The sequence below is a fragment of the Alexandromys fortis genome, unplaced genomic scaffold, assembly GCF_014885135.2.
Source record: "Alexandromys fortis isolate MF-2015 unplaced genomic scaffold, M_Fortis_MF-2015_v1.1 scaffold_243, whole genome shotgun sequence".
NCBI classification, from domain to species: domain Eukaryota; kingdom Metazoa; phylum Chordata; class Mammalia; order Rodentia; family Cricetidae; genus Alexandromys; species Alexandromys fortis.
In genome coordinates this window covers 86,369-114,341 of record NW_026068121.1, presented here as the reverse complement: position 1 = coordinate 114,341, position 27,973 = coordinate 86,369, and the positions used below count along the sequence as shown (strand labels likewise).

Here is a 27,973-nt window from a genome sequence, read left to right as displayed (position 1 = left end):
AAAAAAAAAAAAAAAAAAAAAAAGAAAAAACCCAGAAACCAAACAAACAAACAAACAAAAAAAAAACACAGAATAGCCAAAACAATCCTGTACAACAAAGGAACTTCTGGAGGCATCACAACGCCTGACTTCAAACTTTACTACAGAGCTATAGTACTGAAAACAGCCTGGTATTACCATAAAAACAAACAGGAAGACCAATGAAACCAAATCGAAGACTTGAATATTAATCTACATACTTTTGAACATCTGATTTTTGAAAAAGAAGCAAAAAATATCAAGTGGAAAAAAGAAAGCATTTTTAACAAGTGGTGCTGACATAACTGGATATCAACATGTAAAAGAATGAAAATAGACCCATATCTATAACCATGCACAAAACTCAAGTCCAAATGGAAAAAAGACCTCAAGATAAAGCCAGCCACACTGAACCTTATAGAAGAGAAAGTGGGAAGTACACTTGAATGCCTGAGCACAGGAGACCACGTCCGAAATATAACCCCAGCAGCACAAACACTAAGAGAAACAATTAATAAATGGGACATTCTGAAACTGAAAAGCTTCCGTAAAGCAAAGGACATGATCAACAAAACAACAGCTGATGAAGGAAGGTCATTGGTTAATAAAGAAACTGCTTGGCCTGATAGGTTAGAACATAGGTAGGTGGAGTAAACAGAACAGAATGCTGGGAGAAAGAGGAAGTGAGGTAAGATGCCTCAGACAGATGCCATGCTGCTGCTCCCCAGGGCAGACGTGATGAAGCTCCGACCCAAAGGTTGATCATGCCACAAGGACATGTGCTTAACTATGTTCATAGCAGCATTGTTTGTCATCGCCAGGACCTGGAAACAACCTAAATACCCTTCAACTAAAGAAAGGATAAGGAAAATGTGGTATATTTACACAATGGAGTATAACACAGCAGAAAAAAACCCTACATCTTGAATTTTGCAGGAAAATGGATGGAGCTAGAAAACATCATTCTGAGTGAGGTAACCCAGACCCAGAAAGTTAATTATCACATGTACTCACTCATAAGTAGTTCTTAAACATAAATCAAAGATAACCAACCCACCAGGGTTTCCTGCCCTCTCTCAAGCAGGGAGGGGGAGGAAGGAGAGGGAGTGAGGGAGTGGGTGGGGATTGGGAGGAGGGAAGGAAGTGTAAATATTTGAATGAAAAAAATTTCCATATGTGAATTTGAGAGGGACACAAACATTCAGTCTATAAAAATGACATTCATATTTGGATCTGTAATCATAACTAAGTCTTCTTTGCTTTGTCTAGAACTTAACTGGGGAGGCAAAATCAATACACTTAAATTATTATTTGTTATTTCAAACCAAATTAGTATTGCAAAACAATATAATCTGCCTTATAAATCCTGGATTATCCATAAACCCTCAAAAAAAAAAAAAAAAAAAAGAAAAAGAAAAAGGAAAAGAAAACCAGCGCACAAATCACAATTCCAGAAAACCTAGACAACAATGAGGACCCTAAGAGAGACATACATAGATCTAATCTACAGGGTAGTAGAGAAAGACAAGATCTCCTGAGTAAATTGGGAGCATGGAGACCTTGGGAGAGGGTTGAAGGGGAGGGAAGATGAAGGCGTAAGTCACAAACAATCCCACACCAGTTTGGAACTATGATTAATAGAATGGTTATTTATTTAAGGGGGAAAAACTTACAGATCACTGTCCCAGATGACAGCCCTCTGCACAATCAGGAAAGGAGCCTAGTCGCCGGAAGTGGACCTGGAAGCCAGAGAGCGATTGGAGGGAAGTGGCCACTTTTTTAAAGGGAGAGAGACCACGCCCCAATGGGCTAGTATCTCAGCGGCTATTGGCTGAAGGAGCCGAAGGAGCTCCCACAACAGGAAGAGGCTAGGAGGGTGGGGAGCAGAGAAAAATGTAGAACTCAGTAAAAATCAATAAAAAAAGAAAAAAAACCCTCTCAAAACAGATACATGATCTTTAAATTTTTTTTTTATTTGTAGGGTTTTGTTTTTTGTTTGTTTGTTGAGAAAGAATCTCAGTGTGTACCTGTGTATTACCAAGTGGGACAATTCAATGTTTTTATTTCAGATGGGTCTCATTGGGTAGATAGTGTGTACTGGCCCAGCATGTTTATGCCTCTGCATGCACAAGGCATGTCGTCCCAGTGGGCTAAGAAAAGTCATGATTCCAAAGTCAGCCTGGACTTCAAGAGCCTGTTTTAAAAACTAACACCCCAGAACAATGATTAACAAAAAGATCATGGCTCAGTGGATGTCATGGGATGGTTCATCAGGTAAAGGTGCTTGTAGACCAAGCATGGCAGGTTTGGTCCTTAAGACCCACAGGTTGAGAGAACTTGGTCCCACAGGCTGCCATCTTACTTTTGCACAGTACTATGTAGGTACAGACACAAATAAAAGAATAATAAGTTAAATCTTAAAAGAAATAAAAAGGGATGAGAGATGATTCAATACTTTAGTACTTTTTGAAGAAAACACAGTTCAGTTTCCAGCATTCACATGGTGGCTCACATCTGTAACTCCAAAGTTTTAGGAGGTCCAACCCCTTTTTGTTTAATGAACAGTGCCCTCGTATGCAGAAAGGTGCCCATGATGTGGAAATACCTTCAGGAGAGCATAGTGGCAGGAGCAATTCATGTGTAAGATCTCCCCTTCTTTTCTCATGCCTGGAAGCAAGCTCCAGTAGCTGCCTCTGCAGCTAGGTCATATGGCCTGGTAGGGTGTCTTCCCATGTGCCCCAGTACTTCCTGGCTGCAACTCAAATGGAGAGATGCATTATCAAGGTTCTCGGTTTGAATCCTAGTACCTCCCCAAATAGATAATATCTCTGTAAATGTGTGTATAATTATGTACTTGTAAAGATTTTTGACACATTTTATTTATTTTTTGTATTTGCAGGTAGCTGTACACGTCACAGTGCAGAGGTGGTAGCCAGAGAATTGCTTGAGAATTGGTTCTCTCCTTCCATCATATGGGGGAGCAAACATAGGTAGCTAGTGTTGGCATCAGGCCACAGAATTGGCTGTCCCAGCTTGCTGTCTCTAACTGTACCTATTACGAACTATGGGAGTATGTTTATGGTATGTATCTGAGAGCGGTATATTGATGTGTAGGGCATGTGTGATGCATGTGTCAGCATGGTTGTCATCTTCGCATGTGTGTTTGGAGAAGTCTTCATGGGTGTTTGGGTTTGTGGGAATCCTCTGTGCCAAAGGTGTTGTAAATGCACCTGTAAATGCCTGTGTAAAGCTCTGGCATGTTAGGGTTGGCCTGGCCAAACTTATCAAGCCCATTTCACCTGTCTTGGTTCTACCCACCTCAGCACTTGTGGTTCCTTTTCCCAGCCTCTGCCCTGCTGGACTTTTCTTGGATGTGGCCCTGTACAACCTACCCCTGTCAGTAGTGGCTCCACCCAATGTGATAAATGCCCCTATTCCAATCCTCCTCCTAAGTTCGCCAAACTTTAACACCCATCTATGTCTCCAACCTGATCCAACCTGTTTAATCCCCCAGCCGCTTACACCACCCTTCCCAACCTGTTGCTGTGCCCACAGCAGCAACCCAACACTCCAGGCCCCCTCTCTGGTACCAACCATTCTAGGCCCCACCAACCTCCCACAGTCTATACAGCACATCTTAGCAGCAGAGGGAATTGTAATGTGACAAGAAACCTAAGGCATTAAGGCAACTTTCTATGTAACTTGCTTGTGCCTTCAGGATATGCTCAGCCAAATCATAAATATATCACTTCCATTTAATAAGGGATTGATGCTGCAAACATTCTAATTTATGGTTTGATGGGACAGATAATATCCATCTTCTTATGTACAGGAAGCTCAGGTTGGATAGTAACATGGTGGCCCATTGTCAAATGTTCAGTTTTCACTAAGGCTGAATAGCTGGCCAATAGCTGTCTCTAAAAGCAAACATTTGTTTACAGATGGTGGAGCCATATTCCAGCATCCCAAAGATCTGTTCTATGAATCAACTTAGTGTCCCAAACAGAGACACTAAGTGTTGTGCTTCTTTCTTAGTGGTAGAAGGGGGACAAGTGTAATAATTTGTCCTTCACCTTAGCAGGAATATCACTGCATGTCACACAGTACTAGACTTCTAAGAATATTAATGAGGTAGAAGGCCCTTGAATTTTGGTTGGATTTATGTCCCATCCTCTGCTGGGCATGTGTTACTAAAGAGTTCAGTGTGGTTACTACCTCCTGCTCACTTGATCCATTCAATATAATGTCATCATATAGTATGGCAATCTGATATTTTGTTGAAGATAAACAAAGTTATAAAGATCCCATTTGCTAGTTAATAATTTCTGACCTTTATCCTGTAAATAAATCCATTGCAAAGGCTTATCCTCTAGTGCTATAACACCACAGGAGACAATTTAATGGGAGAAATAAGTTTGAAGGCAGTGAAGAATACACATGATGCACAAATGCCTCACTTGTTTGAAATTCAAATAACTGGAGTTATTTTTGCCTCTCAGGATAATTTGTAAAGACAGTACAATGCCAATTCTCCTTCTATAGTTTTAAATAGATTGCTTATTCCACAATCAGATGCTAAACATTTTCATTTTGATGACACTGGAAATAACATTTGGAGATCCTGGGTATAGGAAGGAATTCATAAATGAAATTAGCATTTTCACTGGCTGTCATAAGTCATTAATGAAGTGGGTGCTGAGAACTGAGCCTGGGTTCTTGGGTAAAGCAGACATCAGATTCCTTTTTTGAGACAAGATCTCTCTCTATAACTATGGCCATCCTGGAACACAATATCTGACCCAACTGGCCTCAAAACTCAGATTTTCTTGACTTTCTTTTCCAAGTTCTGGGATTATAAGACCATAACACTATACCCAGGAGAGATTTTTTTTTAAATGACCCAACTTTGAATCAGACAATGAAAGGATAATATAAGACTTAAACAAGAAACATTATATATTTTAAATAAACAGTAATGGTTCTAGGAATTTTTCAATGAATTGATTTCAAAGGATAATATCATTCCTGTTTTAAAACATTTTTAACTCTGGCTGGGTGGTGCTGGCACACCTGTAAGCCCTACACATGGGAAGCAGAGGAACATTGATATCCCTGAGACTGAGGTCAGCCTTATCTACAGAATGAGTTTCAGGACTATGAAGCCTTCACTGCTAAGCAATGTCTCCAAAAATAAAAAGAATTACTGTGTATAAACAACAGTGCCATGGTGTCCACGTGCCAGTCAGAAGACAATTTACAGGTATCTGGTCTCTAGTTCCTCTATGTGAGTACTAGAAATGAAACTAGGGTAGTCCTGCTTGGCAGTTAAGTCCCCTAAACTTAACTGAGTGAGTGAACTCACTGGCTCTGATTTCAGCTTCAAACATATTTACGTATGTGCTGGTGTGTTAGTGTGCATACAACACAAGTGCAGTGAAGAACCTGTAGGAGAAATGTGGGTTTCCCAGAGAATGAATTCTGGCCATCATGCTTAGCAATGATCACATTTACTCACCGGTAAAATTCTTTGGCATTCTTAGAAAATATGAGGAACAAGTATTTAGTCCCCAGAATAAAGTAACACTACCCAAACATAATGGATGACAGCATAAATATTGTTTTCATTTGCAAATTAGGTTTTTTATTCAAATTATCCCACATTTGTGGAATACAATATATTATAGAGCTTTACCACATTAATTATGTCCATGAGGTTTCTCTCCAGTATGACTTCTTTCATGTATTTTAAGACGACTTTTACGTGCAAAGGTTTTACCACAGTGATTACATCCATAGGGTCTCTCCCCAGTATGAATTCTTTCATGTACTTGAAGTTGATTTTTATAGGCAAAGGCTTTCCCACAATGATTACACCCATAGGGTTTCTCTCCAGTATGAGTTCTTTCATGTACTTGAAGATCACATTTATGTCCAAAGGCTTTAGCACACTGACTACATTCATAGGGTTTCTCTCCAGTATGAATTCTTTCATGTCTGAGAAGATGACTCTTCTGTGCAAAGGTTTTACCACATTGATTACACTTATGAGGTATCTCCCCAGTAGGAGTTCTTTCGTGTATTAGAAGATAACTGGTGTGTGCAATGGCTGTATCACATTGAGGATATCCATGTGTTTTTTCTCTGGTATGAGTTTTACATACTTGATCGAGACTGTGACATGAAAAGGGTTTAATTCTTTGATTATATTCATAGTTTTTTACTTCCAAATGAGTTCTTTGATGTACTTTTAAAGACGAATCAGATCCAAATGTGATCCTCTTGAGTATTGGATATTTGTGTGTCTTTGAAGATGGTGTACCTATCAAAGGAAGAATAAAAAACAAAAGATTTTCACATTGCATTCACATGGTCTAAATTTTTATGCCTCATGAAGAAGTTTCTCATGATAACAAGGTCCTTGACTCTCATAAATTGTTCCTTTCATTAAACTATAGTAAGTCCCTCACTACAAGGGTTTGAAGACTACTAGTAATAATAGGAATGATTTGCTTATAACAGGTCTTGGTCATAAACTAAATCCTTTATCAATGTGTATTCCTTTTAAGATACTTGATGGGCATGAAACTATGTGGATGGACAATTATACAAAATGCCTCTCATATGTCTATTATTGAAATTGTGACATCTATTATGGCATTGTTTCCTTGTCTTCTTTCTTAAAGAAATGCTTTGCAAACAATGATCAGCACCTGACATTAGAGTACAAGGTGTTGAGAGAATTTAATAAGCATTACAAAGCTGTGCTTATTTACACTATTGCTTTTTATTAAAAGTTTAGGATACATCAACATTTTTTCAGAGGTACCTGGCACATATGTATCAGTTTGCATATGAAAATTACCTTTCATGTCTTCTAGAACTTTGATCATATTCTTCAATATTATGGTCTTCCCATTTATAGCCTAAAATACAGTACCAAAAAATATATTACCTAAAATTAGGCACAATTTACATTTCCATCTTCAGGGAACTTTAGAAAAATACCTAATTTATTTGCTGAATTCTTCTTCTTCCACAGTCAAAATCATAGAGAGCACCAACCACCAAAAAAGCTTGTCCCCTTAGGTTAAAAAGTGACAGAAAGCTCACATTCCTACCTATAGAAGTGAGGTTCCAGTAGGTTTCCAGCATCACATCTTTGTAGAGACTCTTCTGGGAAGGATCCAGCAAAGCCCACTCTTCATGCGTGAACTTCATATGCACATCCTCATAGGTCAATATATCCTAAAATGTCCCGTATAAGTATATAATGGAAATGTTGAAACTGACTTCATTGTAAATGTACACTTCATTGCGAATATAGTTAGATAATTCTTTGTACTCAATATATTCCATGACATAGGTCATAGAATTTCAAATACAATAACCAATTCATTTTAGAAGGAAATTGAAAAGGAGGATGACGCCTTCCATTTCTGTGACCACCAGATAGAATATCGCATTGTAGGAGAACCACGTAGCAACACCTACAGTGAGACCTATAAACAGAGTAGCACTATTCAGTACACAAACTCAGAAAAATTTTATCAAAATGATTAACTTTAAAAAGGATAGGTTTGGTGGTGCACACATATAATCCAAAACCCCAGGAGGAAGAGACACATGAATCTCTGTGATTTCCAAGTCAGTCTGGTCTATGAAGAGCTAGCCAAAACAGCCAAAGGTACACAGTGAGACTCTGTCTCAAACAAACAAAAACAGAAAACACTCAGGGGCTCACTCAAAATTGCTACATAGAATTAGAACATTCATTCCAATTCTGAACCTGTTCATCATAAATTGAAAAAATTTCTTTTAAATTGTAAGGCTAATAATTCCTAGAAAGGAAGACATTTTTAAGAAGTTACTGACTAACAGGTAAAATAATCAAAAACATTAGTAAAATAAATGCTGATCCAGAAACAATAAAAAATAGCAATACCTATAGGGATGGAGATTATAAAAATGGGCCAACAAATAAGATCACCTACTGCTACTGAAGATGACTGGAATCAATCCCCAGTACTCACTTGCAGGCTCCCAAACATTTCTAACCCCAGGTCAAGAGAATCTAAAGCTCTCTTCTGACTTCACTAAATACCAGACACAAGAATGGTACACAGCCATGTGTACAGACAAAAGATTCACATATTTGAAATTTTAAAAATGTAAAAACAAACACAAAGGAAGGGATGGTGTTACACACCTGTAACTCAGTGATTCAGGAGATCACTATCATGTCCTCTATGCATTCTTGGTCCTAAAATGACGCCCTCTACCAAAGATCAAAAGTGGTGTGGGCAAAGCTCAGCACAGGAGGAAATGCTTGACGTGTACAAAAACCCAATTTGTGCAGCCAATACTATAAGCATAAAAATATCAGGCAAGAAAAATGGATTAGCAAGGGAAAGCAATCACTTCTACTTTACCTTCCATTCTTTAGGAATGGAGTCTCTAATGATGGTGTTGGGGTGGCTGCAGGAGAAGAAGGCTGCTGAGTTCCAACCACTCAAAGTATGGGCGAGGGGATAAGCACTCAAAGCTCTAACCCAGAGACTACATTCCTCCAGAAAGGCTCCTCCTCCTCAGGGTTGCATAAGTCACCAATGAAGGCCACACAGCAGAGACAAATGCACAAACACAATATACTATCTGGATGATTTTTCACTGAACAGCCAAAACGTGAAGCAAAATACATTTAGTATAGCTTTTAAAATAATCATTTGATGTAACAGTCGCTACACTGTTCAAAATGCAAAGTTTCTTCTGACACTCAAGGCAATCGCTTAACTGTGATATCTTGTAATACGAAAACACAAATTATAGCTATCAAACACAAGTATTAAGAAAAGATTGGACTAAACAAGTCCAAAATCTTGCAGGGCAATCCTAAATCCTGCAGCTCTGTGTCAGACACCTGGGGTATCATTTCCAAAGGGCTTACATGGCTGTTTCTCACTAGAACCTCTCTCTCTCTCTCTCTCTCTCTCTCTCTCTCTCTCTCTCTCTCTCTCTCTCTCTCTTTCTCTCTCTCTCTCTCTCTCTCTCTCTCTCTCTCTCTCTCTTTCTCTCTCTCTCTCTCTCTCTCTCTTCTTCCTACTTCCTACAAGCAGCTTTTTATGGCAGGTTTCTCAAACTGTGGGTATTTGAATATATTGTTACTTCAAAATGGAACCGAGGCTGTATCTCATGCCTCCATGCAAGTAAGTGTCAGTTTCTTCAAGGCAGCCCAGGACCCACACTAAGAGCACAGGTTTTTTTTATCACTGAGACAGGGTGTCCTGTAGTCCCAGGTGATGTTGAATCCACTGTAACCAAGACAGCTCAGCCCTGACCTTGATCTTCCTACCTTAATTTCCAAGTGCTAGAATTACAGGCACAATCCACCACTCTGGGATATGAGGCTCCAGCTTTTTGAAGTGATTACAGTAGGGTTCCCTCTTTAAGTAACACAAAGGAAATAACAGTTGACCATTCCCGGCAAAGAGAAAACCAGTGGTAATGTGCTGATGCGCTTGATAAACGAAGCCCTGAAGCATGGGGAAAGCAGCGCCAACAGAGGGCTAGGAAAAGCAGTGCATTGGGAGGAGCTGATTCTCCAAGGCTCTTCACTGTCAGGCCTTCACTTTTGAGACTACATATGTATACAGGACATGACCTAAATTGTTGATTAGACCTCTGGGGCTTTACACAAGGCACAGTGGTTGAAGAGCACTGCCTGCTCTTCTAGAGGACACGGTTTGATTCCTTGAAACCTCATAGTGACTCGGTGATCATTAAGTCCAGTTCCAAAGGACTCAATGCCCCCTTCTGGCATTCTCCGACTGCAGACATGCATGTGGTACAAGGGCACACAGGCAGATAAAACACCCATACATATACCATAAAACATTAACTTACAAAAGAAGAAAGACTGCCGAGTTAAACACAAATGTCTGGAGAACTAGAGGATTTGGAGTGATTAGATTCAGAACACTTTGGGCCAAGTGAGTAGCTCAGTGGTTACCAGCACTTCAAGCTCCTCCAAAGAACCTGCAACCCATGGTGGCCCACAAACACCTTTAACTCCACTTCTAGGGGATCTGACTCTTTTCTGGTCTCTCCTGGGCACCAGGCACATATACTGTACACAGGCAAAACATTCATACATAGAAAAATTAAAACTAAGTCCTACTAAAAAGAAAACAATTAAAGGGCCTAGAGATGTGGCTCAGCTGGTGGCACAGCATGCATGAAGCCTTCAATTCAATTCCCATTCCTTAAAAGGGGCAAGGACCAGGATATCTGTAAGCCCATCTCTCTTTTTTTAATTTTTTAAAATTTATTTATTTAACATTTCTACCTCCTCCCATCCTTCCTTTTCTCTCCTACTTCCCCCCTCCCCCTCGCTCTCCAGTCCTAAGAGAAGTCAGGGTGCCTTGCCTTGTGGGAAGTCCAAGGTCCCCCTACATCCAGGTCTAGGAAGTTGTGCATCCAAATAGACTAGGCTCCCAAAAAGCCAGTACATGCAGTAGAATCAAAATCAAGTGTCATTATCATTGGCTTCTCAGTCCACCCTCATCGTCAGCCACATTTAGAGTCTGGTTTGATCACATGCTCGTTCAGACCCAGTCCAGCTGGCCTTGGTGAGCTCCCATTAGATCAGTCCCACCGTCTTGGTGGGTGGATGCACCCCTGGCAGTCCTGACTTCCTTGTTCATGTTCTCCCTCCTTCTGTTCTTCATCTGGGCTTTGGGAGCACAGTCCAGTGCTGCAATGTGGGTCTCTGTCTCTATCTCCATCTCTCGCCAGATGAAGGATCTATGGTGATATGCAAGATATTCATCAGTGTGTCTATGGGATAAGGCCAGTTCAGGCACCCTCTCCTCTGCTGCTCGCGGACCTATTTGGGGAAATCCCCTTGGACACCTGGAAACCCCTCTAGAGCCAAGACTCTTGCCAACCCTAAAATGGCTCCCTTGGTTAGGACAACTTCTTCCCTGCTCCCATATCCACCCTTCCTCCATCTCAATTATCCCACTCCCCCAAGCTCTCCCCAGTCCTCCCCTTCTCCCTTCTCTCTCCCCATCTCCTCTTCCCCCCTATCCACCCCCAGCCCCCTGCTCCCAACTTTTGCCCGGGGATCTTGTCAACTTCCAATATCCAGGAGGATAACTATATGTTTTTCTTTGGGTTCACCTTCTTATTTAGCTTCTCTAGGATCATGAATTATAGGCTCAATATCCTTTGTTTATGTCTAGAATCCACTTATGAGTGAGTACACACCATATTCCTCTTTTTGGGTCTGGGTTATCTCACTCAATAAAGTGTTTTCTATTTCCATCCATTTGCATGCAAAATTCAAGATGTCATTGTTTTTTACCACTGAGTAGAACTCTAAAGTATATATGTGCCACACCTTCTTTATCCATTCTTCCATTGAGGGGCACCTAGGTTGTTTCCAGGTTCTGGCTATTACAAATAGTGTTGCTATGAACATAGTTGAACAAATGCTTTTGTAGTATGAGTGGGCATCTCTTGGGTATATTCCCAAGAGTGGAACTGCTGGATCCTGAGGTAGGTTGACTCCCAGTTTCCTAAGAAACCGCCACACTGATTTCCAAACTGGTTGCACAAGTTTGCATTCCCACCAACAATGGATGAATGTTCCCCTTACTTCACAACCTCTCCAGCATAGGCTATCATTGGTGTTTTTGATTTTAGACATTCTGACAGGTGTAAGATGGTATCTCAAAGTTGTTTTAATTTGCATTTCCCTGATCGCTAAGGAGGTTGAACATGACCTTAAGTGTCTTTTGGCCATTTGAACTTCTTCCGTTAAGAATTCTCTGTTCAAGCTGGGCAGTGGTGGCGCATGCCTTTAATCCCAGCACTCGGGAGGCAGAGGCAGGCAGATCTCTGTGAGTTCGAGGCCAGCCTTGTCTACAAGAGCTAATTCCAGGACAGGAACCAAAACGCTACGGAGAAACTCTGTCTTGAAAAATCCAAAAAAAAAAAATTCTTTGTTCAGTTCAGTACCCCATTTTTTCATTGGGTTAATTAGAGTTTTAATGTCTAGTTTCTTGAGTTCTTTATATATTTTGGTGATCAGACCTTTGTCTGATACAGGGTTGGTGAAGATCTTCTCCCATTTAGTGTGTAGGTTGCCTTTTTGTCTTAATGACAGTGTCCTTTGCATTGCAGAAGCGTCTCAGTTTCAGGAGGTCCCATTTATTCATTGTTGCTCTTATTGTCTGTGTTACTGAGGTTATACGTAGGAAGTGGTCTCCTGTGCCCAGGTGTTGCAGACTACTTTCCACTTTCTCTTCTATCAGGTTCAACGTGGTCAGATTTATATTGAGGTCTTTAATCCATTTGGACTTGAGTTTTGTGCATGTGGCTCAGCTGGTGGCACAGCATGCATGAAGCCTTCAGTTCAATTCCTATTCCTTAAAAGGGGCAAGGACCAGGATATCTGTAAGCCCATCTCTTGAAAGGTGGAGGTAGAAGGATCAGAAGTTCAAGGTCATTCTTGGGAACATAGGGAGTTTGTGGCCAGCTAGAGGTATATGAGACCCTACTACCTCAAGAAACAAGAACACACAAAAAATCATATAAGACTACTCCAGGAAAATGGAGAACAAAGGGTTTGGGATACATGTTACAAGAGAGTTATGAAAGGCCACAAATATGGAACAGGTATTGATTCCACTCATACTTAAAAGAAATGTCAACCTGGGTATGGGAACTGAACTGTCTTCTGCAAGCTCTACGTGCACAATTATGTGAGACCTCTTTACAGCCCGTGGAAACTTTCAGTGTAGTGCCTTCAACTTGTGATTGTAATTACCAGAAGACATGTAAATGTTTATATGGAGGAAGAAGACTTGTAGTATACTCCAGAAATGGCTGTATCTAAATGAAACAGGAATTTACTGTCCACAAACAAGAATCCATAGGACCAAACGAACAGCCTTTGTTTGTCCAGTTATATTGATCACATCACTATATACTTATGAATGGCTCTAAAATTAAGTTTTGAGTATTAGGCTAAAGACTACAACCTATACAACAGAGGTCTCACTAAAATAAAGCCTTTCGTGAAGGTATTTGTTGGCTAGGCATGGATACCTGAAAACCATGATCTCATGAACAGGGAGGTGGAAGCAGGTGAACTGGGTGTTCAATGTCAGCCTTAGCCATTGAAGATCTAATCTTAAAAAAATAAAACAAATTCTCTCTATTGTGAACTATTTTAGTTCCAACTCATTAAGGGAGCTTTAGGAGAAATGGAGAAATAATGCCACATAAAAGCACTACATTTTCAGTACAAGAATTATCTGTTTATTAATACATATCATACATCGACTTGACATCTTAATCCCATCACAATACAAAAATATATTCTTTTTTCCTATCTAGACAATTAAAAATTTAGTATTGCATATATTAGTGTGATGAATGTATGTGGTATGTACGTTGGGGCAGGCACAAGAATGCCACAGTGAGAGTCTGAAGATCAGAGGACAACATTAAGAAGTCAGTTTCTCCTTTCACCAAGGGTTCTATTTATTTATTTATTTATTTATTTATTTATTTATTTATTTATTATGTATATAATATTCTGCCTGTGTGTATGCTCGAAGGCCAGAAGAGGGCACCAGACCCCATTACAGATGGTTGTGAGCCACCATGTGGTTGCTGGGAATTGAACTCAGGACCTTTGGAAGAGCAGGCAATGCTCTTAACCACTAAGCCATCTCTCTAGCCCCTCACCAAGGGTTCTTAGGATCAAACTGTGATCGGGCTTGCATACAGAGCTCTTTTCAATGGAGCCACCTCAGCAGCACTGTTTGGTCAAATTCTAACTCACAGATGGTCTCACTCCTAATCTTAAACATATTTCTACTTTTTGAGCGCTTCTTGCCACAAGAGCTCTTTGTAGCTCTGACTGGCCTGGAACTCACTATTTGGATGAGGTTAGTCTTGAACTTCTGCACCTGACTCTAAAATACTATGATGACAGGTGTGAGCCCTCATGCTCAGCTACTTAAATGTATTGACTAAATCAGAGTATAATACAGAAATATATGGCAACTTCTTAAAGAACAAAAATAAAGTGAAAGTGACAGATCAATTTTAAAATCTTTTAACGCTAGTAATGGATGGTCTAGCCATGTAAAAGGCATCACCACTTGGCCTTCTATCGGCCTAGGAAAACTGCACTTTATTTTCCAATGATACACTGTAGAACTTGCAAATATGCCCAACTGAGTTCTTGGTATTATAATGAGGTAATTATTCTGTCTTTCAAGCCAGGTCTCTTCTATGCTCTGGTCTAGACTGAAGCCTCCTGCTTCAGCTTTTCAAGTATTGGAATAAAGGTGTATGGCACATGTCTGGCTCAAGGATATTCTGTATAAAAGCTGATGCAGTGGCAGACTACTTGCCTATCATGTGTGAATCCACCAGAAAAATTAGTAACAAATATGGCCCCATTGCTCTTCTAGTATGCCCACCAATTTCTAACATCTATTTGCCAAACAAAAGGGCAGCCTCATTTGTAAAAGAAACATTCCTACAGCTTAAATAAAATATTATTCCCGGCACACTGATAGTGGGAGACATCAATACCCAACTCTCACCCATGAACAGGTCATCCAGACAAGAACTACACAGAGAAATACTGGAGATAACAGATATTATTAACCAAATGGACCTAACAGACATTGACATTTCACTCAAACACAAGAAAATACTGCTACATCTCAGCAATGTAACAGGGCCCCAGACCTTAGCATAACTGACTCCATCATGGAAGTGCCATTCAGGCCGTAAAACTCAGCACATATGCAGCACCATGAGCCAAAACAGAAACAAAGTTCTAATCCACCTAAGCCCGTAGTTAGGGGAAAGTCTGTAAATCATGCTTTTGAGCTTCTATAGCTCTGCTTCTGGCTAACTATTGTTTTTAACACAAGTATATCAACCCAGAATATGGTTTTTGTGCTCAAAAGCACAACAGCACTCGGGAGACAGAGGCAGGCAGAACTCTGTGAATTCGAAGCAAGCCAGATCTACAGAGAAAGTCTATCTCAAAAAAAACAAAACAAAAGAAAACAAAAAGGTGCATGCTGAAGACTTGATGCTATACTTAGATCCCAATTAAGCAGTGTAGTCCCAGGCCAGCTAATAAAGACTTTCTATTGGTTTGAACCCATGTCCCAGCATCCTCGGTGGTGAATATCAAAAACATTACTTGAGGTCTCACAGAGTATCCAGAGACTTGGGGCTGGCTTACATTTCAGAGGTTTAGTCCATTATAGAGAGAGAGAGAGAGAGAGAGAGAGAGAGAGAGAGAGAGAGAGAGAGAGAGAGAGATAGTATCATGCGGGTAGACATGGTGCTGGAGAAGGAGCTGAGAGTTCTGTATCTTGATTCACAGCAGCAGGAGACTGAGACACACAGACTCAAGTTTGCCTCCACCATGACACACTTATTCTAACAATGCCACACCTCTTCCTATGGGCCAAGCATTCAAAGACACGAGTCTATGGGGGCCAATCCAATTCAAACCAACACATGTCCTGGCACTTACAAGTTTGTAGCCATACCATAATGCAGAAATTCATTCAGTCCAACTTTTTAGAAAGATTAAAGACAACTGCAAAGATTCCCTTTGTCACCCAGTTGCCCCAGATATTAGAAAAGTGTTGCAAAAACTAAAAAAGATTAAAGGTATAAGTAGGTTTCAGTTGCTGGAGGTAGTTTAAAAGGTGTTTACTAATGAAAACTGACCCCAAAAAACGAACTTTTGCATAAACTCACAGCCAACTTCACCTTCTCTGATAACAAGACACAGTAAAACTTACAGATCCCCCAATAAAATTTTGGTATCTTAACATCTGTCAGAAGACTGTAACCTAGCAGAAAGTTCTACCTCCAATCAAAAGATAAGCAATACCCAATGATCCTGGAAACAAAGGGGGAATTTGAAGTCCATACTGTCTGTCTTGAAGAAACAGGCATCCTGGCACCCTCCTAGTCACCTTGGAACATGCCTCTCCTACCTATAAAGAAACCTGGGTCTTCTGATTCTCTTGAGTCTGTTTCTTCTAGAGAAACAGGTGTACACTCTCCTGAAAGATGCATTCTTTAGCCTCCCATTGGCAAAGGTAAATTATTCTATATTTGCTTTTAAATGATCAGACCCAGAGGGAGCACTCAGTGGGTAGTACACCTGTACAAGGTTGCCCCAGGAGGTAGACACACTAAATGCAGAGTTCTAACCTCTTCACAGGTTGTTTTATTTATTTATTAATTTATTTATTTATTTAACACATTAAAAAGGGGTCATTGAGGGATGCCTGCAAGAGTTATAGGGCTTGGGTTACAAAATACTGGCTAAGAAAGCCCAAGGTTGTAAAAGCCTACCTACCTTGGCTACCAGCTGAAGGGAAGCCAAAGGAGCCTGTCTCAGAGTAGAATTGCTGTCATCCTTCAGATATGAATTCCAGGGACTATGAAAAATGTTCAAGAGTCCCCAGGTGCAGATGGGTACTGTTGCCTCTGTATTCCGCAGTTTCTGAAAACGCCAATGCTTCTACACACCAGCACAAACAGGGGGCACTGAGTCCCTAATGTGAACTGAGACTTAATAAAAGCCATTTAGCACTTTCAAATCAGCTGTGTCTTCCACTTCAGCCACAGAATTTCCAGATGTCTCAAAACCTTTTCATCTGTTTCCCCATGAAGCACAGGCAAAAGGGTTTTTAACCCAAATTTTGGGGCCATGGAAATGCCTTGTGACATACCAGTCCAAATTATTAGACCCTGTAGCCACAGGCTGGCCCACCAGTCTGAGAGCAGTACAATGAAAAGGAAACAAACAAGCTAACTCTGGGTCAAGCTCTTATACCCACAACAAACAGCATAGTTGAGAGCCCTTCTGAAGGAAAGGGTACAGGTAAGAGAATAAGACTACCAAGAACTCTAGGAAAACAAACTTCACCAAGATCTGGCTTACTGCGGGAGTATGAAAGTACTTGTTAGTTTCTGTACATACCCATTCTGGGTTGGTAAAAGTATACCAACCCAAACTAAACCTACTCAAATAATAGCTTAAAAAGTTCCTCCAGGAACTGGCCTTCTGATTTGGCCTCCTCCTAGGACTGGAGTCCAACAATACACTTTCATAGCCAAAACATTTCAATTAAGAGTTAAATCTGTAGGTACAGATTGAACACTGATTCCGCATATATACCTCAGAGTTCTGGCTAGGTAAAAAGAATTAACAACACATAAGACAACAATGGCAAGAACAAAACTCATTGGAGTCTACCAAAGAATGGATAGGCTTCTACCTTTCCTTTGCAGTGGCATGACAAGAACTTTAAGTCTTTGAAGAAATAAAATGAAGAGAATATCAGAAAATAGAAAGATCTCCCATGCTCTTGGATAGGTAGGAACAACACAGTAAAAATGGCAATCTTACCAAAAGCAATATACAGATTCAGTGCAATCCCCATAAAAATACCAGCACAGTTCTTCACAGACCTTGAAAGAACAATACTCAATTTCACATGGAAAATCAAAAAACCTAGCATAGTCAAAACAATCATGTACAATAAAGAAACTTCTGGAGTCATTGCCATCCCTGATTTTGAGCTCTACTATAGAGCTATAATAATGAAAACAACTTTGTTTAGACAAAAAGGAGAAAATGTAGAATATTATTTTAAGGGGGATGTGAGGAGGTGAGCTAGGCGAGCTGCTTGCTATTCAGCCTCTCTAGGAAGCAGGATTCTACCTCAACCTTTCAATTGTGAGTTCTTTATCAGAACAGAGATTTAGATAAGTTCTCTTAGTAGCTTTGAAAGAGTTAGTGCCTAAGAAAACAGAATTTCCTTAGCTCTTGTGGCCTTAGCTGCTGTTGACCAGTAAGACAGCCTTAGCTTAAAAGGTAGCGACCATAAAAAAAGAGGACAACACTGCCCAGTTTCTAGGGGGCTGAGGACTCGTTTCTGGGGAATTAGTCAGGTTTTGCTATGACACTGAGATAAGACCAAGGAAACCTGCCAGTCTTTGTGCTAGCCATACCTCAGGCGAGCGGTGGAAAATGTGCTGATTTTCATCTTTGTAAAAGGAAACTTTGATTAAAAAAATTGTTGGAGGTCACTAAAAGAATACACAGTAGTGACAACTAGAACTGAACAATTTGAGCCACTAGACGTTGTTGGGGAACCCTACTTGGCAAAGCCGTAGAACTGTCAACCATGAATGACTGGTTGTTCCTGTCTGTAATGTTCTCAAGTGACTTTATTTGCCTCCCTAACAAGAGCCACTGTGGGGTTCTTTCCACACCTTTGGTGATGTGTTTTACACTTTCTGGGCATAAGAATGTCTGTGAATTGTTGGAAGGATGACTTCTGTAGTATGGGCAGCGGGCTGCATTCCTGCTGTCCCAGCTCCCGGTCGCCTGGCTAGCTCATGTGATGGAGGTGGGTCTTGTATCTTATCTGTTGCTTTCATTGGTTAATAATAAAGAAACTGCCTCGGCCCTCATAAGACAGAAAATTAGGTAGGTGGAGTAGACAGAAGAGAATGCTGGGAAAAAGAAGCTGAGTCAGGGAGTCGCCATGGTTCTCCCACGCCAGACAGATGCAGGTTAAGATCCTCCCTGGTAAGCCAGCTCATGGGCTACACAGAAATGGGTTAGAACAATAAGTAAGAACTAGCCAATAAGAGGCTACAGATAACAGGCCAGGCAGTGTTTAAAAAAATACAGTTTCCGTGTAATTATTTTGGACATAAGCTAGCCATGCGGGCGGCCGGGTGCCGGGGACGCAGCCCCGCCGCTCCTATCTCAACACTTATGCCCCGAAATAACTACATGGAAACTGTATTCTTTTAAACACTGCTTGGCCCATTAGCTCTAGCCTCTTACTGACTAATTCTCACATCTTGATTAACCCATTTCTAATAATCTGTGTAGCACCACAAGGTGGTGGCTTACCAGAAAGGATCTTAACCTGAGTGCTCTTCTGAGAACAAGTTCCAGGAGTCTCCCAAGGTCAGGCATGAAATAACTGTAGTGCCAGTTTTTCACTCACAAAAAGAAAGTGGCAGACATCATAAAGACACAATTCCTTGTCCCAATAACTGACTTTCTGCACTTATTTTTATGAACTAGGCTCTCAGATGAGGAAAAGGAAAAAGGAAAGCCCGCCCTCCACCATACACATAGACAGTCACTACACTTATACATGTCCACAGTATGATCTAGAAAGAGGGCTCCACAGCACTGGGAAAAATCTTGACCCCAACCCCTGCCAGCACTTGGGAGACAGAGGTGGGGGATCTCTGTGAGTTTGAGGCCTGCCTGGTCTCACAGCGAGTTCCAGGACAGCTAGAACTGTTTCAGAAAAACCCTGCCAAAAAAAAAAAAAATCTTGCGGGGGTGGGGTGGGGCAGGCTATTTGGCTTCCTCTATATATTACTGTCCTCCACTGCTGGGCTTCTGACCTGGCTCACCACCAAACCAGTGGGGGCCTTGATATTTAGGAAACAGGTGGAGAAAATTGATATTCTGATGATATACCATGACCACTTAATGTTTGAGACACCATGGTAAAATAAATAAACCTGGGCTTTTTCTAATTTGGTTTGATGTGGCCTGATTGGGGTTATGGCTTCAGTGGAGAGGTTTATTGGGGGGCAGAAACTTTTCACACACTACAGGCACTCCAGCCCTTCATAATGGTTAATTACTGGACTATCCTGGAGACCCAGCTGACGAGTACACCACCTGTCTCCTTTTGACCAGTCTGGGTCAAGCAAGTAGCCCGATGACACTGGAACTAACCTGGAAAAGCCCCTAAAAGGTTTGATTCTCTCTACTTCTAAAGCAGTGAAGAGAGCTGGCATGATACTAAGGACCCATATCACCTGGAGCAAGAAAGCAGAAGCCACATTTGCTGCCAAATGGACTGTCTCTGGACAATGGACCCACTAAAATTAGATTCCACCGATCCCCAAGCCCTTCCACTCCCTATCCTCTACCTCCTACAGGGTCTAACACCTGGTATGAGTTCAGGGTCATGCTCCAGTGGGGACTGCCTTTAGGCCTGGACCAGGGAATGACAGGAAAAGTTATTACCTAATATAATTACAGACCAGCAGCCCATATTCATTCTGACCTCTGTTCACTGATGCCCACTCTAAATACCTGGTTGTATTACAGAAAGGAAAGACATGGGGCTTTATCTTTTGAGACAGAAATACAGAATTTACAATTCTATGCATGCCCTGTGGCTGTGCCAGAAGAAAAGCAATTTTCTATTACAAAATTCAGTTTTGTGAAATTGAAGCTTCCTAAAAAAAACTTCATTAAGGGGGCTGGAGAGATGGCTCAGAGGTTAAGAGCACTGACTGCTCTTCCAGAGGTCCTGAGTTCAATTCCCAGCAACCACATGGTGGCTCACAACCATCTGTAATGAGACCTGGCGCCCCCCCTTCTGGCATGCGGGCACACATGGAAGGAATGCTGTACACATAATAAATAAATAAATCTTTAAAAAAAAAACTTCATTAAAAGATTCAGGCCTCTGGGAAATAGAAAATACTTGCAGAATCAAGCCCTATGCCATAGGAAGGGACCCTGAGGCTGTCTTAACCATTCCCAGCCAGACATAAGCCAGGACTGTTGGTTATGTTTAGACACCTGGCCCCTGCCATACTACACAGGGATAGGAACTGGCTGTCAGCCCACTGACAGATAAAACCCACTGTGACTAGAGGCAGCCCAAATTAATGTTCTGCTTTATGGGTTAACTCATCAAGATCAAAACAAGATTGAATCCCTAGGACTGCTTGGTGGGCATGTACCAATAGTTAGACTACATGTACCTCTTCTGATGATTTCCATAGTAAGTAGACAATTTGTTCAAAAAATGATATTAAAAGGTTCCGTTTTTGAGTTAAAACAACAGCCAGATTCCCTTACAAAAGTGATCCTACAAAACTGAAAAGACTCAGACTTACTTCTCACGAGATAAAGGAGACAGTGTATGGCTTTGGAAAACAACCTGTTGTTCCCATGCTAACTGATCAGGAGTAACTTAAAAAGATATTGCCACGGTTGGGCAAATACCTGAAACCAGTTTCTGTTCTCCTTGTCCCACTGTCTAACTACCCTGCAATCAGCACTGACTGGGCACTTAATTCTCATTCTGATTGGATTCATCATGGAATCCTGCATCTTAACTAAAACAGGATGAGTCTATGATTTGACTCATGAACTCAGTTCAGTGGGAAATGTAACAGGCCAAAGTCCCTAGTAGGCCCCCAGACTTTAGCACAACCAAATCCATGAGGGAAGTGCCATTCAGGATGAAGAATTCCGCATATAGAAAGTACCACCTGCCAAAAGAAAACAAAGGCCTCATCCATCAAAGTGCATATTTACAGCAAGTCTCTACATGCACCAACCTTGCTTTTTAGTCTGTAGCTCTGCTTCTGGCTAATGGTTCCTGTTAACTGACGTATGTCAACCCAGAACATGGTTTCTGTGCTTAAAAGCTCATCCTGGGAAAGGCTTGGGGCTACGCTGGGATACAGGAACAGCCAGTGGAGCTGCAGGCCAGCTAATAAAAGACTCTCTCTTGCCTTAAACCCATGTTCCGGCAGACTTCTCTGGTGAAGATCCAGAACAAACACCTCAAGAATCTTTCTCTATAACCGACCACATATTCAGGCACAAAGCAAGTCTCAACAGATAGAAGAAAGCTGAAATAAGCCCTGTACCCTGTCAGACCACCACAGATTAAAGCTGGACATCAACAACAGTAGAAGAATCAGAAAGCTTACAAACATGTGGACCCTCAGGACATCTCTAATGAATGAAAAATGGGTTAAGATAGAAATAAAAACAGAAGTGATAACCATGCCACAGACTGAATGCTTTTTCAAGGTACTAGTCCATGGGGCTGGAGAGGTGGCTCAGCAGCTAAGAGCACTGGCAGCTCTTCCAGACATCCAGAGTTCCATTCCCAGCAACCACACGGTGATTCACAATCATCTGTAGTAGGATCTGCTGCCCTCGCCTGGAATAAAGACATACATGTAGACAGAGCACTCATATACATAAAATAAGTATCTTTTTTTTTTTTTAAATCATTGTTTACTAGTAACCAAGAACAACTCCCCCCCCCAATATAAAATCAGTCCACTGCTCTTTCATTTACCCTTATCTGATTTTCCAGGACATGTACAGAATACAAAGAGATAATATATTACACAACCTGTCTTCCTGACTCTGCTCTTGCTGTGAAGAAGCACTATGATCAAGGCTTCTCTTATAATGGAAGGCTTTTAATTTGGCGATTGACCAAGGGTCAGTCCATTCTCATCTTGAAAGGAAGCTTCACAGTGGGCAGACATGGGCTGAGGGTTAAAACATGGCAGGCCGCAGGCAGGAAGAGACAATTGTCTTGCACTGGGTTTCTGAAACCTCAAAGCCCACCTACAGTGACACACCTATACAAACAAGACACATCTACTCCCAGAAGGGCTCAGTTACTTCCACTAGTTGGGACAATCATTCAAAGATAGGAGCCTGAGGATGCTGAGCAAATATAAACCATGGCAGGAATACAATCTATGAAAAAAGAGCTCTAAAGGAAAGAGTGAAAGACACTAAGGAAAACAGAGATAGATAGATAGATAGATAGAGAGAGAGAGAGAGAGAGAGAGAGAGAGAGAGAGAGAGGAAGACGAGAAGACAAAGAGAGACAAACAATAGGAAAAACTATTTCCTCCAAATAACGGGAGTCAACTTCTCTGTTTGGTTACAGGCTTCCTTAATATAACCTTCCCTACCCCATCTAAGAAGAGATTAAACAATTCAAGGCCTCCAAACTTAGGTTTAAAGCAACATCTTTTCTCTGAGTGCAAGGCATGATCCTCCCTTTCCCTCCCTACCCAGTTCCCTCAGAGAACCTGGGAACCTTGGATCAGGTCTGCTGGAAGCAACGAAGGCATCAGTCTCTTGCTGTGCTGAAGTGTGGATGTTGTAGATGACGCCATCGGCAAGCTGCATTCTACCGAAGTGGATGTTTCCTCCACAAGGCTACAAAAGTTTTAAATTCTATTGACCTTTTTGTTTTTGTAATTGTTTCTCCAGACAGGCTGTCTTTCTGTAGCCCCTGGCTGTCCTGAACCGTGCTCTATAGACCAGGCTGACCTCTGCTTCCCAAGCACTGGGTTTAAATGCCCGCATCACCACCTCTGATTTAACTATTTTAACAAATTAAGCCTGAAAGTCTTCAGTTCAGCAAACATGGAGTGTCACAAATCTGTCTGATAACAACAGATGTCCTGCACGGTAACAAGGACGTTCCCACACAAAAGCTCAGTTTCCTCCACGCTCTGCGCGTGCAGCAGAGCGAAATCTCAGAGGTCCCTCTTCATCACGGGAGTCGCAGGGATCTCAGGGGGCAAAGGGAATCACTCCGGCCACCGCGTCCTCCGCCGGTTCCCACAGACCCGGCAGGACCCCACATCGGATCCCGCGGCTCCACCTGCGTGGGGACGGCGGCCCTCGCTCACCATGGCGGGTTCCGAGCTCGCCTGGCTCTCCTCAAGGCTCCGGGCTCCGGGCAGCGGGTCACAGCGCAGCACACGGAGCAGTAGAACCTTCCTCAGTCCGGAGACAAGGTGTTTGCAGCACCGCGAACCGGAAGTGCCCTCCCCATGCTGACTGACAGTCCATCTGGAGGTCCTGATTGGCTACTGAGGCCTGAGTGCCAGGAGCGGCGTCCTTAGGGACAAAGTATTGTGAAGGGACGCAGCACAGTGGTTCCCAGCCCTGGCTTCCAGCCCAGACCTGCAGAGACTGGCATTGCAGCAGAACTTGGGGCTGGACTGCAAAGTCTTCCCTGAACAATCCCTGCACTCAGTAGGACTCTTTTCTGGTAGTGCTAAAATGTTTCAAACTTGTACCTCATTTTATAAACAAGGCCATTTGATTTGTCAGATGTGAATTCAAGCCCAGTGCCTGAAATTTACAAGAATTTGTTTTAAGTTTATAAAATGAGTTACAACTGTTAAACGTCTTAGCATTATCACTCTTTTTGTAATCTGTACTAAAATCCACACATGAAAAGAGCAGAAGCTCAAGCTTTTGTGTCATAGTAAAAGACTGGGGACCCAGACATGAACACCCTTTAAAGTGAGCTCAGGGAGGACAGGAACCTTCAGAGATGAAGGGCAAATGCTCACTCGACCATGATTTTCAGTATGTCTGCAGATCAGGAAAAGCAGGGCCTCTTCCTTCTGTCCAGAAGACTGGGTGTATACACACGAGACAGTTTTTTTTTTTTTTTTTTTTTTTTTTTTTTTTTTTAGCACAATGAGAAACACTTTTCAGTCTATACTTAGAAAACAATCAAGGAGAATTTAAAATCTTGAGCTTGTGACCTTGATAATAGAAGGAGTGCATTGTCAGAGCTAGGTTAATGGCTTATCAGAACTCCATTGATTAATGTTAAACCTCTAAGATAGGAAGAGAAAGAGCTGAAGCATTTTTTATTATTTTCATATACTTTAAATCACTTTATTACCCCTTAAGCTTTCACGTGCTCAGACCTTACATAAATGTGCCTTTACATACCTTAAAACACCTTCTAATACACTAAAAGGTTTCCTTGGGTCCTCAAAGCTTAAGTTTTAAATATTACACCTTTTTCAATCCAAGTATTCACCAGGAGACTCGGGTGGTCGATTGTAACCATTGCCAAGTAAGTTCCTTCAATTGAGAGCACTCAGTGCAAAGCAGTGTAAAGGAATAGTTAAAAAGTTACATTGAAATCTGCTTTGTCAATGTATCCTTTTCTGGAGTCTGCCCTGGAACTCACAAAGATCAACCTGCATCTGCCTCCTGAGTGCTGGAATTAAAGGCATGCACCACCACATCTGGCTGCCATTGAATATTTTAACTGACTCTGTTGATTTAAATTTGCATGATAGATTTTTGGAAGGACTAGAAAGTATTAGAGTTTTATGGTCACAATTGATAGCTCTGGAACCATTTACATATTCTCATCCAAAATGGGCATCTTCAAAGAAGACTGAGGTTCAACATTGACTGACTTCATATATAAATTAGTACATAAAGGACAGAGATGGACTAATAATAGAAAGTGACCGAATGAGAGAGAAAAAGAATGTTGCAGAAGAATTGTGAATGTAGAAAGGACAGAGTAGAAGGAAGCCTTTGGAATGAGGTACTTGAGACTGGAGTCTGGTTAACAAAAAGTCGGAATGGATGGAACATGAGGACTTTGGAGACAGAAATGGAAGGGAGACAAGAGTTGGAAAAAAGGCTTGATGTGCACCTTCACCTCAGCTTCCTTGCTTTAAAAATAATAAATAAATAAACAAATAAATCCAATCTTATTGAAGCATGACAGTAACACAGAACCACTGGCACCTCCATCTCTAGAAAATATTGGCAGGAAAACCAGAAACAACTATGATATTGTAAAGGGTAGGACCTATAAAATTTCTTAGTCCTAATGAATCCTCTGCTTATTTTTATATCTTCTTTTTAAACTTTGGAAGCAACAACAACTCTCAAAAATATTTTAGATTAGAATGGATTTTGTACAATGATTAATCCCTAAGGTTATAAAGTTAAACTCAAGTTAACAAAAATTAACTCAGAGATGCATATCTAAAACTGTAAATCCTATTCTTATAGAAGCTACTTACTACCTTATAAACTGTTAAAGATAATTAAGACATCTAAATTAATGGTCAACACAATCACCATATAAATGATCAAACCCTTTAATGTGCTACAACTAAGTTTGGAGTCATACTAAGTAGAAACATGATTCTTTTAAAAGGCGAGTTTTGCTCTTCTATATATGTTGTCAAAAATTTTGCCTAATGTAATTAACTAAAAACAAAAAAAATAGTTTGCTTAAAATCAGGTATATTTAATAGATGGCTGCTAGATCAAATTATGCATTTAGTCAATAATTTGGAAGGAACATAAGCAAGGAAATTTTATCTTTTTATTATCAAAACATCATTTTAAAACTACAAAATTTTGTTCATTGTCACAAAAAATTGTTCATTCCACACTGTTAATAACTGGCATGTCACATTAATATGTCACCAAAGATCTATTTTTCAGAGAGTCCCTTTATCAAGACTTTATAAATATACGCAAAGACTTTATAAATATACGCAAAGACTTTATAAATATACGCAAAGGTTACATCTAAAGTTACATCTTAAAATCCTAAGCCAGATGTGGTAGTGTAAATCTTGGAGGATATAGGTCCAAAAGAAGGGTTGGTGACCAAAATGTCTGGATTAAATACAGAAAAGCCTCTGGAGAAAGGGCTGCTGAACCACTGGGCTGGAGAGTTCAGGGTAAGGGGTGGAGTATGGCATCCATAACCCTGTAACAGGTAGGGAGTGAAGGACTCTGGGGGAACCTGGTGGCCAGGTCCAACATTGATAAGTAAAATAGGAACCTCAGCTGTTTGTTCAGGGTTTGAAACGTAAAAATGATCTTATCTTTTTTTCACTACTGAATATTTGGCTGTGCCTTTTAAGTTCCTTTCTAGAAACTCTCAGTTTATTCTAAAAAATGTAACACCTGAATAGAGCAGGTTATTAGCTTATTAAATAATGTGGCTACTAAAGCAACAGCTCATAGATAATCTCTTACTGATAAAGAGACTGAAGGTAAATTGTTTGTTCCACACTGTTAATGACTTTCCAGTCACTTTAACATGTTAATAAAGACAGATCTCAAAAAGGGTCTAGACTTTATAAAAAATAATCCATGGATACTGCCTTAAGATATATCTTAAAATCCTAAACAGGATGTGGTGGTGCAAACCTTTAATCCCAGTGCTGATGAGGCAGAAACAGGCAGATCTCTTTGAGTTCAAGGGAACTTTGGTCTACAGAGTGAGTTCCAGGACTGCTAGGCCTACACAGAGAAACCATGTCTTCCATAAGATGAACTCAGGTCATCAGACCTATCACAACCACATTTAGGCACTGTTAAAAGTCTCTGCCATTCATTGGCAGCACCAATCTACTTTAATAGAATGATGGGCATCGAAGAGGCTCCTTATGGAGTCTGTTAACCATTTAGAGGCAGAGAGAAGTTAAACTCTGATTTCTAAGCCAGCCTGGTCTATGTAGAGATTTCTAGGACAGCCAAAGGAACACTGTGAGATCTGGTCTCAATTAAACAAACATGCAAAAAGTATTCAGAGGCTCCCTCTGGACTCCTCCATAGAGTTAAGCATTCACTACAATTCTGTACTTGTCTATCATAAACTGGAGTGAGACTTTTTAAACTGTAAAGTTAATATTTCAAGAAAGAAATGTATTATTGGTAAGTTACTGATGACAGATCAAAGAATTCTCACAAAAGTAAATGATGATCGTAAGAATAATAAAACAACCCTCAACAATAATAAAATGATGGCGTATATAAAGATTAGTGAACAGATAAGATCACTTGTTGCTTTTGAAGAAGTCCTAGACTGGATTAACTGGATTCTCCCAACTGTTCCTAACATTAGGTTAGAGAACCCAGTGCTCTCACTGACCTCAGTAAATACCAAACAGACAAGTGGTACACATTCATATTTATAAGCAGAAGATTCACACAAGGCCAAGCGGCCTCTTTCAACAAATTGGCACCACCATGGTTGACTAAAATCTACTTAAAACTTGAGAGAGCTTGGAAAGGAATTGGAGACACAAAAACACAGAGTTTAACATAGCTCCTTGCTGTTTACTGGTGGCATGCTGCGGCACCTTTAAGAGAGGTTTTCCTGACTCATTGGTAGCAGAAAAAAGCCATGCCCTTTTTAAATGCTGGCTTTCTGGTCCATGCTGCCAGCATGACCTCTGACTCTTTCAAGAGGTCCAGCTATCGAGC

The 27,973-nt window shown here is 40.9% G+C and overlaps 1 protein-coding gene across 1 annotated transcript; it reads right to left on the bottom strand.

The window, feature by feature from the left end:
- Positions 1-38: 38 nt before the first annotated feature.
- LOC126490338 (zinc finger protein 120-like) lies at positions 39-23,724 on the bottom strand. Its single transcript, XM_050125202.1, has 3 exons — positions 23,605-23,724; positions 7,137-7,263; positions 39-6,337 (listed from the first exon to the last, which is right to left on the bottom strand). Exons 1-3 carry the CDS (start codon positions 23,605-23,607, stop codon positions 5,715-5,717), a joined length of 753 nt encoding a protein of 250 aa, XP_049981159.1. The 5' UTR covers positions 23,608-23,724; the 3' UTR covers positions 39-5,714.
- Positions 23,725-27,973: the final 4,249 nt, after the last annotated feature.

Excerpts from the sequence above, each read along its gene's own strand:
- LOC126490338 (XM_050125202.1), bottom strand. Across the intron at positions 6,338-7,136 it reads CTGGAACCTCACTTCTATAG|GTACACCATCTTCAAAGACA; the intron begins GTAGGAATGTGA and ends TTCCTTTGATAG.